Source organism: Crassostrea angulata, unplaced genomic scaffold, assembly GCF_025612915.1.
Source record: "Crassostrea angulata isolate pt1a10 unplaced genomic scaffold, ASM2561291v2 HiC_scaffold_47, whole genome shotgun sequence".
Classification (NCBI taxonomy): domain Eukaryota; kingdom Metazoa; phylum Mollusca; class Bivalvia; order Ostreida; family Ostreidae; genus Magallana; species Magallana angulata.
This window is the reverse complement of record NW_026441602.1, coordinates 512,652-525,297: the sequence shown is the minus strand read 5'-3', so window position 1 is coordinate 525,297 and position 12,646 is coordinate 512,652. Positions and strand designations below refer to the sequence as shown.

The following is a 12,646-nucleotide window of genomic DNA, read 5'->3' as shown; positions in this document are numbered from 1 at the left end:
GATTGTTTAAGAGGAGTACTAAGTACAAAAGGTTCTTAACAGAGTGCAGTGATCAGTGGTACACACAGGAACCTCATGGCCTGCTGGATGCTGTAAGTGCATTGACCAAATAAACCTGTCTTATGCTTATAGGTGGTATTTATGAAATGTAATGCAGATGGTTGAGAGTGTTAGAGGGAAAGATTTTATGAAGATAAAAAGTTTAGAATATGGGATGGTATTATAGAAAAAATTTCAAAAATTAGGTTTCTTTACTTACTGAGAGAGGGCTACAGTTTAGCACAAAATGTTTGTATTTTAAGCCTAATTAAAGACCCCATTCCATTTGGGGAAAGCTTGATTTTCTAATATTGTGGAATTATTTTGAAAATTAAACAGAAACATGAATTAATATTTCAATATATATTATACCTATCAGCTTGTCTTCAAGGTAGTTTGTTTCTATTTAAATTTAGATTACTGAGAGTATGTAATCCCGTGTTAAGGGATTGTTATGATGTTAGGATCAGTGCTATGATGTTAGGATCAGTGCTATGATATTAGGATCAGTGCTATGATGTTAGGATCAGTGCTATGATAAGGGAATATTTAGCTGGTGTTAATAGAATTTAGGATCTGAATACTAGAGGTTAACTGTTAGAGTTTGAATCTGGGATCAAGGCTAGGAAAGTAGAGATTGAAGGAATCAAGGAATTAACACATTTTTAGAGGACTTTAAACTGGTGGTGTTTGAATCTAGGATCCAAGGTCAAGATGTCTAGCTCTATGCTAAAAACTTTTAGCTGTTTTTCAGTGTGTCTTTGACCTCAAAGAAGTAAATACTTTGAAGGAGTCACAATTTCTATCAGATGATAAGTTTGACCATGTTCTGACAATCTGCTTTCATTCTGTGGCTGTTTTTGAACTTTATTTCCTGCTTATTTTGTACCATTATCTGCCGCTATGATTAACTGGTTTGAAGTGACTTTATAGTGATTTTAAGTTTGGAGTCATATGGTGATTTTTACATGAGTAGTTTGCACATTTTTATTTTTCAATGGTGTGTGCACATTTTAAGTAATTTATGACAGAATTTACATTGAGGTTAAAATATATACAATTATTATGTAAAGCAATGATTTTTTGTACAATATTACCAATGGATTAACACAGATGTACAAATGGATGTTAAATAAGTGAAGGTTTGATTCCAATCAACAGGGCTACTAGCGGCCCTCGCCGCTCTACAAAGCAACAACAGCGGGGGGAATATGTCATCTCCCTGCCATACGCCAACAAGTGCTAGCAATTCCAGCGGATCAGGTACACACTGTACAACTGGTGTTACATCTCTCCAGGCCTCACTGTCTCACAGCCCCCCCCCCCCCCAACCAAATAAAAAGTGACAAGGGTAGTAGAAACTTTACTTTTGTGACAGAATTACAGTTAAACCTCTTTTATCATATTTTTTATAAAGTGTTCAATAGGGTTTAGTCTTCAATAAATACAAACTATCCCCCAATATTTTACCCATACTTTACTTGCCAAGCAGCGGGCCCAGAAGGTGGGCAGTGACCTTTGGCCCTGACCTTGAGCACTGTCCTTGGGGGTGGGGATGGGGTGATGACAGTGGGGTCGGCCTACCTTCGTGTGACCGCTAGATGTACATCTCTTCTCCTGGCTTCTGTTGTATCTATTTTTATTTCTTTTTTATTTTCATATATAGCATGAAATGATTGTTCTCTTGCATTCTCAGTCTTTTGCCAAAGCAGTGGTCTTTTATAGAAAACCAGAAGTCGGTATGAACGAGTCTCTAGTCAGACCAATGCTTTTGGTTCAGCACTTTTCCATTTTATTTTTCAACTATCTGATTGGTTTATGCATGGCAATCTACCAGTATATTACCAAGGCGACAATCTACCAGTATATTACCAAGGCTTTTTGATCAGTAGCTCGTTTTTTCTCTGCACTGTTAAAGATGTGTTTTTTTTCTATTTGATGTTTTGTTAGATTTCCTACAATCCTTTTCATTCTTTGCTTACACTATTAATCAAGATTCAGCAGAAACATTTTTGGTTTTGGACCCATATTCCTTTCACTATACTTAAACATATAATGTATAAGCTTGAAGTAAAAGTAATCTGGTTTTAAAGTTTCAGCTGAATTCTAGTTTCTTTTCTCGAATCTTGAAAAAAATGAGAGAAAGAAAGGAAAAGCAAAAGAAAGATGGGTTACGCTTTTATAAGCAGATTTTCATTGGAAGGATGTAATCGATTTTTTATTTTTTTTTTAATTTATAATACATATAACACTTTTTATTGCATGTTAGTTTCTCCTTTTTTATATTGGCACTTGCATCATATTTTAGATATTTTTTTTTAAATATTTTAATGTTTTTTTATGAGCACTAGAATCTCATTTACATTGTTGCATATACTCTGTAACCAAAATGTGTGTTGCCTCTTCAATATCAGTGTACGATTAATTGTCTTAAATATATCTTGTGCATTTATCGAGGTATTAACGGAATGAATATTTATTTGTGTTGTAAATTTATATAGAAGTCATAATCTTTCTATAATCAATTTTTGGTGTGACATTAAAACTGTTATACAGGTGTATATATCTACTGAGTGCTTATTACACAGACTTTGTAACACACAGATCTCTTTGTGATCCCGTAGTTATATATAACATATCATCAGAGCACTGTTGTGTTATATCTCTGTCGTATTTTTCTGACGTTTTATACCAGCCACACATTTCTATAGTCCGTGATTTATGACCATCAGTTGCTCCAATGTTAGGAACAATAATATCAACAACAACAAATTAAAGTACATGCACTATGACAAATCTTGTTGGACCAGACGTGTAGTAATCACGGATAACTAACAGAACTGTCTCTGTCTATTGGCCCTTGACCTGAGGTTGACCTTTGAACTCCTTACCTGTGTGGGTTACCTGCATGGCTTTCTCTTTTCCAGGTGAGCCAGCGTTACCTCTCCAGAATCTACAGGGACTGGCCGCTCTCTCATCCACTGGTAGTCCAGGTACGTACGCACTTAAAGCCAACAAAATCGAATGCACTTTGTCTTTATTTTTCATTAAGGTTTCATTTGAAGATAAATTGATTTGGATGTTTAGAATTACTTCACTGTTTGATATGGTCTTTAGAAGTTATTTTCAATAAAAGTCATAATTTGATAGAGGTTCATGTCTTAGTCATGCAGTTTCTTTTTCAACTCTGCCAAGCTTCTTCATGTTTTTGTAAAGGGATTTTTGTAAAGATGAGCAATAGCATTGTCTTCTTTTTTTATCAGGTGGCCTGGGTGCCTTAGGAATGCAAAGCATAGCAGCATTAAATCAACTCGCAGGAGTGGCAAATTCCAGCTCTGCGGCTTCAGGTAAAACTAGGGATGATTGGATGATTGGGGTAAAACTAGTCCTTGGGTGGACACCTAGTGGGCTGACCTAGCGCTGAACACTGTTAATAAGGAGAGACCTAGAACTCATTATGCGCTGTTTGTTTGAAATATTCAACTAATTACAGAGATTTGGAGGTTTTCCCAAGATGCTATATCAATTAGAATCTTGCCTTTCTATTATAATTAACACAAGGAATTAAAATGTCTACTTAACTTAAAAATTAGATTGATTTTCATGATGTACACACCATGGTTCATAATATATACACCCTGCAGTGGAGAAGCTATGTCTTCTGCAGAGTTTGAATTTATTAAGGCATCCAAGTCTTAAAGAATATTTTTCTGTATCCAGGCTATATCATAATTAGTGTGCCCTGTTGTTACTATGTAGTCGCTACAGTCTGTTTGATTCAGACCCATTTTCAATCATTAAAGGTTATTTAGAAGAGAAAGTAGACTTGTTCACCATGCATACAACAATGTGTTAAAATTAAACTACAAGAGTGCTTGGTTTAGTGTATATGAGACTTCCCAAAACATAATTAGGGCAAAGTAACTGATTACTGATACATATGAGGCAAACCTAAGGTAGACATTGGTCCTTAAAACAGAAGAATTTATAATTCTACCTTATCCAAGTCAAATGAGAGTTTAATGATCACCTGCCATTATGTATTTAGCACTGTGATTACATCATCTCTATTTCTGATTGCATGCAGCTTTTGCTCCAAAGGGAGGACCCCCAGGTGAGCAATCTCCCAGCATGCACCATTGTGGTTTTGAACATTTCCCAGCATGCATCAGTTATTGTGCATTGATTTGGGATTATTGTAGATCACTTAGAATAACTGAGAAATGTTGTTTGAAAATATATTTTGATATGAATAATTAAATTCTAGTTTCTGCTTTGAAAAGGGTCAGGTTAGAGCATTGAATATACTAGTAACATGAAATACATAAAGAGGGGGATTTGTAGATAATATATGCTGCAGTTACTGTCATTAAGAGGTGTCTCAGCTAGCACCTGTTTGTTTACCTGCAGTAACTGTAATAAAGAGGTGTCTCAGCTAGCACCTGTTTGTTTACCTGCAGTAACTGTAATATAGAGGTGTCTCAGCTAGCACCTGTTTGTTTACCTGCAGTAACTGTAATAAAGAGGTGTCTCAGCTAGCACCTGTTTGTTTACCTGCAGTAACTGTAATAAAGAAGTGTCTCAGCTAGCACCTGTTTACCTGCAGTAACTGTAATAAAGAGGTGTCTCAGCTAGCACCTGTTTGTTTACCTGCAGTAACTGTAATAAAGAGGTGTCTCAGCTAGCACCTGTTTACCTGCAGTAACTGTAATAAAGAGGTGTCTCAGCTAGCACCAGTTTTTTAGCTCACCTGAACCGAAGGTTCAAGTGAGCTTTTCTGATCACCCGTTGTCCGTCGTCCGTCCGTCCATCTGTCTGTCTGTCTGTCCGTCCGTCTGTAAACTTTTCACATTTTCAACTTCTTCTCAAAAACCACTGGGCCAAATTTAACCAAATTTGGTACAAAGCATCCTTATGGAAAGGGGGTTATAAATTGTAAAAATAAAGGGCACAGCCCTTTTCAAAAGGGAGATAATTGCGAAACAGTAAGTATAGGGTGCATGTCTTTAAAAATCTTCTTCTCAAGAACCACTGCACCAGAAATGCAATATTTACACAAAAGCTTGTATATATAGTGAAGATTCTAAATTGTAAAAATCATGACCCTCGGACCAAAACTGGGGCCCCAGGCGGGGTTCAAAGTTTAACATAGAAATACATAGGAAAATTTTTAAAAAATCTTGTTCTCAAGAACCACTGCTCCAGAAATGCCAATATTTACACATAAGCTTGTATACATAGTGAAGATTCTAAATTGTAAAAATCGTGACCCTCGGACCAAAACTGGGGCCCCAGGCGGGGTTCAAATTTAACATAGATATACCTTAGGAAAATGTTTAAAAAATCTTGTTCTCAAGAACCACTGCACCAGAAATGCCAATATTTACACAAAAGCTTGTATATTAGTGAAGATTCTAAATTGTAACAATCGTGACCCTCGGACCAAAACTGGGGCCCCAGGCGGGGTTCAAAGTTTAACATAGATATACCTTAGGAAAATGTTTAAAAAATCTTGTTCTCAAGAACCACTGCACCAGAAATGCCAATATTTACACAAAAGCTTGTATATTAGTGAAGATTCTAAATTGTAACAATCGTGACCCTCGGACCAAAACTGGGGCCCCAGGCGGGGTTCAAAGTTTAACATAGATATACCTTAGGAAAATGTTTAAAAAATCTTGTTCTCAAGAACCACTGCACCAGAAATACCAATATTTACACAAAAGCTTGTATGTATAATGAAGATTCTAAATTGTAGAAATCGTGACCCTCAAATCAAAACTGCAGCCCCAGGCGGGGTTCAAAGTTTAACATAGAACTACATATGAAAAATGTTTAAAAATTTTCTTCTCAAAAACCACTTCACCAAAAATGCCAATACATACACAAACGGTTGTATATATAGTGAAGATTGTAAAAATCGTGACCCCTGAATAAAAAGTGGGGCCCCAGTAGGGGTTTAGATTTTAACATATATAGGAAAATGTTTTAAAATCTTCTTCTCAAGAACCATAGTGCAACTGTTTGGGATATTACTATGCATACATGTACATCCTTAAATAATGTAGATTCAAAAAATTGTAACTCCCGGACAATTGATGGGCACCAAGAGGGGTTCAAAATTTAAACATTTTAAAAAACATAAAGGAAAAGTTTAAAAATTTTCTTCTCAAGAACTACAATGTTTTAGTTTGTGGAATTTCTATGCCTTCGCTCATGTAGATTCCTAATTGGTAAAATCGTGACCCCCGGACCAATACTGGGGCCCCAAGATGGGGTCAAAGTTTATTATAGAAATATAAAGGTAACGTTAAAATATCTTCTTCTCGAGAACTACAATGCCTCAATTTGTGAGATTACTATCATGCATACAACCTTGGATAATGAAGGTTCGACAGTTTTAAAATAGTGACCCCTGGACTAATACTAGGGACCCAAGATGGGTTTAAAGTTAAATGTAGAAGTACCGGTATATATGGAAAATGTTTAAAAATCTTCTTTTCGAGAACTACAATGCATCAATTTGTCAGATAACTACGTAAGCACCCTCAAATAGTGTAGATTCGAAATTATAAAAGCTGTGACCTCAATCTAATACTGGGGCCCCAAGAGGTGTTCAAAGTTTAGCATAGAAATATAGAGGGAAAATGTTGAAAAATCTTTTTCTAGGGAACTATAATGCTTCAGCTTGTGAGATAACTATGCAAGCATCCTTAAATAATGTAGATTCCAAATAATTAAAACTTTAGCCCTGGACTAATACTGTGGCCCCAAGAGGGGTTCAAAGTTTAACATAGAAAGATATATTGAAAATGTTTTTAAAAAGTTTTTCTCGAGAACTATAATGCTACAGTTTGTGAGATTATTATGCAAGGATCCTCAAATTGTGTAAACTCTAATGTAGTGGAACCAAGAGTTATCTTTCTTGATATTCTGTACAGTCTGAGAGTTATTTCTCTTGAAGTGGAACTCTGCTACGTTCAGTTTTTCAGGTTGTGTACGTGCGGTCCTACCGCAGTGCTACACATTTTCATTCCTATGTTACTGTTTATGTTGTTCAAGCCAACCATAAACCTCGGACCATAACTGGGTCCCCAGAAAGGGGTTCAATGTTTAAAATAGAAAAAGCATATGCTACGAAATGTAATGTTACAAGGAACTGCTGTTCAGGTGAGCGATGTGGCCCATGGGCCTCTTGTTTACCTGCAGTAACTGTCATTAAGAGGTGCCTCAGCTAGCACCTGCTTGTTTACTTGCAGTACCTGTAATAAAGAAGTGTCTCAGCTAGCACCTGTTTGTTTACCTGCGGTAACTGTTATAAAGAGGTGTCTCGGCTAGCACCTGTTTGTTTACCTGCAGTAACTGTAATATAGAGGTGTCTCAGCTAGCACCTGTTTGTTTACCTGCAGTAACTGTAATATAGAGGTGTCTCAGCTAGCACCTGTTTGTTTACCTGCAGTAACTGTAATATAGAGGTGTCTCAGCTAGCACCTGTTTGTTTACCTTTGGTCTACCATCTTTCTTTTCTACCTTGTTGAGAAGAATAGGTAGATTATTGTCTTCTGTTGTGACATAAGATCATTTGTAACAGTTCATTGTTCTGTTGTTACAACAGTATTAATGCTACTTTTTTAGAATTAGACAATATTATGGTGACAACAAAATGTAACGTCCAATTTTGTTGAATTATGTGACCTTTAAGTGCTGATATTTTTACGCTAAACTTTCAATACAAAACTTAGAAAACCTGCCCTTTGCTGACTGATTGTTTTCCACCATTTTGCTGTGGTTTTATTTGCTAGAAAACCTTCATTTGAATTTATAAATATATTTTGTGCTTATATACACTATCATTGTGCTATTTTGCCAGGCTTTGACAATGTGCTGACATAATATTTGTAATATATAGCTTTGTTATGACAGTGTGTCCTGTGCTGACACAATGTGCTATTTTACTAGGATTTGATAATGTGCTGACAAAACATTTGTGCTTTTATAATAAGCTTTGGTTATGTCCTTACACAATGTGCTATTTTTCTAGGATTTGACTGTGCTGACACAATGTGCTATTTTACAAGTTTTTGACAATGTGCTCTGTGCTGACACAATTAATATTTTACTAGGATTTTACCATGTGCTGACACAAAGTTTGTGCTCACCGTGTGCTGTTTGTTGCAGGATCTGTCACCGGCACTTCCCCCACTAATTCTTTGAGTGGCCTGGCCAGCCTGCAGACACTGGGTAATAATAACTTTACCTCGGTGTCCCCAGGGGTCACCTCTAACGGACTTGGGGGTTCCTCTGCAGCGTCGGGCATGGACGCCCTCAGTCAAGCGTACTCGGGGATCCAGCAATACGCAGGTTTGTCCAGTTTACTCTCTCCCGCAGGAAAAGGTTGGTGGATCTTTTTGTTTCAGGAGTGTGGCCGCTGTGTTGTTCTCCTCGTGCTTCGATGACAGTCTTCTGAGGGGGACAGAGTTATCTCACCCTTATAATGACGGAACCTTCAGGTCCTATAGGTATATTACAAAGTCTGTAACCAAACATCTACATCATCAGATGTAGATATATACTTGGCCTAATCAGAAAGTTGGAGATTTCCTTCAAGAGAGATAACTCTGTTTCCTGTTGGATGTAGGACCCTGGATATTTCTATTGTTTTACAGCCTCACTAACCTGATGTCGATGGGCAGTCAATCACTGCAAACTGGGCATATCTCAAAACAGGGCCAAAAGGAACAGGTCAAAAATCCACACTATGTCATTTCTTGTAGAAGGAAATAGATTAAAGATTAGGAAGTTAGGGTCTAGAGGGGAAAAAAAGATGGGGATGAATATGAAGATGTTTTGAAAATAAATGAAGTTTTTTGGAAATTAAGTTACATTTGAATTTTTAAGTGTTTGACTAGATATGTCCCAGTTTGCTGTGAAGTCTGTCAATTCATTGTCTTGTATACCCAGTGGTTGAGCTTGGGGAGAAAGGAATGTAAGCGGATTATTATATGTGTGTATCATTTATGATTATGTATACTCGGCTTCTTCATAGACATATAGTCAACTTGTATATATATAGATACAAATCTATTTACTTCTTCAATCCCATTTAAGATGTTATTATGCATTAAATTTTTGTTAATGCATTATTTTATTTTTTTTTATTTTAAAGACATTTTGTATTTGCCTTATTTAAACAAAAAATATTTTCCATTTGCTGGTGAAAAATTAGCTTTAAATTTGTAGATGTCTTGATTGGGATGAATAAAGTAAGGCCAAAAAAAAATGTATTGGTTCCCGGGCACAGCAGCAGTAGGCCAAAAGCTGCTGCATTGATTGTTTTGTAGCCTCAATGAGGTTAAAAGTGAAGTTAAAATATGAAAATTGAGTTATTACATTTTGCATTAAAAGTAAACACCTGTATGCCACAACACCTGTATGCCACATACTGTGAAATGTTTGGACAGAGAACCAATAATATTTTTTTTTTGGCCTGACAGCTGAACTTTTGCTCTTCTTTCTACTGGGTGAATAAAGTAATAGCCAAATACCTGTTCATCCTAGGGTTATATTCCTAACAACAAACAAAATTAAAATTCCACAATGTAAATTACATTGACAAACAATTTTGGATGAAGAAATAGAGTAAAATTGTTGACATGCACTATGGCTTCAGTTATTTGTGTGGGTATAAATTTTGAATTTGTGGATTAAGTAAAAATTACAGTTCAAGAATTTGAATATTTCTGGCCAAGGTTTTATCCTTGCAACATTTTATGAGATAATGCACTTACTTTCATGGATCAATTCAACAACAAAATCCCAGAAATTTGGTTTCAACAAATGATAAAACCCCTGTAATACATAATATGCACCAAAAATAAGCACCTCGCAAAGAGAATGAAACTGGTGCCCATCCCTTTAAATCACATGCAGGAATAAAGCAAAAACAACTTTACTGTTTATTATCATGATAATGACAAGTTAAGCTGTTTAGTTTTTAAAAGTCCAATTTTTCTCTTTCTCTAGCAGGGAGACATTGTTTTTCAAGCTTTGAGGGGAGGCATTATTGTCCTCCGATCTTAATGTGGGATTTCTGGAACTCATTAGGACGGCTTCCATGTATAGGATCATCATGTGTTCTACCTTATTTTTCTGCATTTTTTGTGCATATTAGGAAGAATTCTGCAGATTAATCCGTGACACCAATCCAAATATATTAGCTTAAGATTTTAATATTTTCCAAAATTTTTATACAGTGCATTTTGTCACAATGAAGTGTAAAATATAGTCTTAATATGACACTGACCTTCCAACTCTCATAAGATACTGAATGAAAGTCATTGGAATCTGAAGTCGGCAGAATTGTTCATGAGAGTTTGTTTCTATTAACTAGACACACAAGTGTGTGACACAGTTCATGTGCACCTTCTGACCTATGTTATAACCTTTGGTTGTCCTTAGTTACGAGAGGGGCTCCTAAGGGATAGAGATCCCAGACAGAAAACTGTCATAAGCTTGTTGTTTAGTGTTTGTGGGTGATTAGGGTACGGTTGGTTTTTAATGTCTGATGTTTCTCTGTTTTTTCTGTGTGGGAAATTTTTTTTTTTCAACATGACAATTACTGAATTTTCCTATCAGACTGAATGAATTCAGAGATTACAAGGTTTGACTGTTTGTTTTTCAGCATCATTCCCAAATGCTTTTAACACTCAAGCAGCTCAACAGATCCAGCAGGCACAGGCCAACTCTCCTGCAGGGAAACAGACAGAAGGTAAGACAAAAATCACCTCTGGTAACCATATACAGACAGAAGGTAAGACAAACAGACAGAAAGTAAGACAAACAGACAGAAGGTATGACAGACAGAAGGTAAGACAAACAGACAGAAGGTAAGACAAATGGACAGAAGGTAAGACAAACAGACAGAAGGTAAGACAAATGGACAGAAGGTAAGACAAACAGACAGAAGGTAAGACAAACAGACAGAAGGTAAGACAAACAGACAGAAGGTAAGACAAACAGACAGAAGGTAAGACAAACAGACAGAAGGTAGGACAAACAGACAGAAGGTAAGACAAACAGACAGAAGGTAAGACAAAAATCACCTCTGGTAACCATATACAGACAGAAAGTAAGACAAACAGACAGAAGGTAAGACAAACAGACAGAAGGTAAGACAAACGGACAGAAGGTAAGACAAACAGACAGAAGGTAAGACAAATGGACAGAAGGTAAGACAAACGGACAGAAAGTAGGACAAACAGACAGAAAGTAAGACAAACGGACAGAAGGTAAGACAAACAGACAGAAGGTAAGACAAATAGACAGAAGGTAAGACAAACGGACAGAAGGTAAGACAAACAGACAGAAGGTAGGACAAACAGACAGAAGGTAGGACAAACAGACAGAAAGTAGGACAAACAGACAGAAAGTAAGACAAACGGACAGAAGGTAAGACAAACGGACAGAAGGTAAGACAAACGGACAGAAGGTAAGACAAACGGACAGAAGGTAAGACAAACGGACAGAAGGTAAGACAAACGGACAGAAGGTAGGACAAACAGACAGAAAGTAGGACAAACAGACAGAAAGTAGGACAAACGGACAGAAGGTAAGACAAACGGACAGAAGGTAAGACAAACGGACAGAAGGTAAGACAAACAGACAGAAGGTAAGACAAACAGACAGAAGGTAGGACAAATGGACAGAAGGTAAGACAAACAGACAGAAGGTAAGACAAATCAAAGTACTGAAGTACAGACAGAAGGTAAGACAAAAATCACCTCTGGTAACCGTATATAGACCCCACTACATTCTGTTACACCTCACTGTAACCTCATGATTCAGTGGAATGCTCAAGAACATTCTGTGCTACCTCACAGTAATCTCACTGGAGAGCATTCTGTTTTACCTCATCTCAATCTCACTCAAGAACATTCTGTGTAATATCATCTCTATCTCAATCAAGAATATATTGTGTAATAACATCTCAATCTCACTCAAGAACACTCCGTGTAACCTAATCTCAATCTCACTCAATAACACTGTGTAACCTCATTTCAATCTCGCTCAAGAACACTGTAACCTGATCTCAATCTCACTCAAAAACCCTCATCTCAATCTCGCTCAAGAAAACTGTGTAACCTCATCTCAATCTTACTCAAGAAAACTGTGTAACCTCATCTCAATCTCACTCAAGAAAACTGTGTAACCTCATCTCAATCTCACTCAAGAACACTCTGTGTAACCTAATCTCAATCTCACTCAATAACACTGTGTAACCTCATCTCAATCTCACTCAAGAACACTGTAACCTAATCTCAATCTCACTCAAAAACCCTGTGTAACCTCATCTCAATCTCGCTCAAGAAAACTGTGTAACATCATATCAATCTTACTCAAGAACATCCTGTGTTACCTCATTGCATTCTCACTTCAACGAGTCAAGTTGCTTATAATAAAACGACTCAGCTTGACCTCAGTTTGAGAGTCTGTTCTTCATGTTAAACTTCTTATGGATAATACTCAGGGTTTGACACACACACACACACGTTTTTACTATGGTCAGACATCCTCCCCTCTGTGTACATTACTAGACATCCTCTCTCCC

The 12,646-nt window shown here is 36.8% G+C and overlaps 1 protein-coding gene across 15 annotated transcripts in view; it reads left to right on the top strand.

Moving 5' to 3' along the window:
• The window catches only part of LOC128168767 (CUGBP Elav-like family member 2), a 90,549-nt gene that overhangs the window by 72,096 nt on the left and 5,807 nt on the right, over positions 1 to 12,646 (top strand). For 6 of the 15 annotated variants that reach the window (XM_052834911.1, XM_052834909.1, XM_052834910.1 and 3 more), the window contains 7 exons: positions 1,201 to 1,302; positions 2,967 to 3,032; positions 3,303 to 3,386; positions 4,127 to 4,153; positions 8,218 to 8,400; positions 10,063 to 10,155; positions 10,721 to 10,807. In XM_052834911.1, the coding sequence (XP_052690871.1) occupies positions 1,201 to 1,302; positions 2,967 to 3,032; positions 3,303 to 3,386; positions 4,127 to 4,153; positions 8,218 to 8,400; positions 10,063 to 10,155; positions 10,721 to 10,807 (642 nt within the window). Of the gene's footprint in view, positions 1 to 1,200; positions 1,303 to 2,966; positions 3,033 to 3,302; positions 3,387 to 4,126; positions 4,154 to 8,217; positions 8,434 to 10,062; positions 10,156 to 10,720; positions 10,808 to 12,646 lie in introns of all 15 variants that reach the window. The other 9 variants (XM_052834908.1, XM_052834916.1, XM_052834905.1 and 6 more) reach the window with 8 other exon arrangements.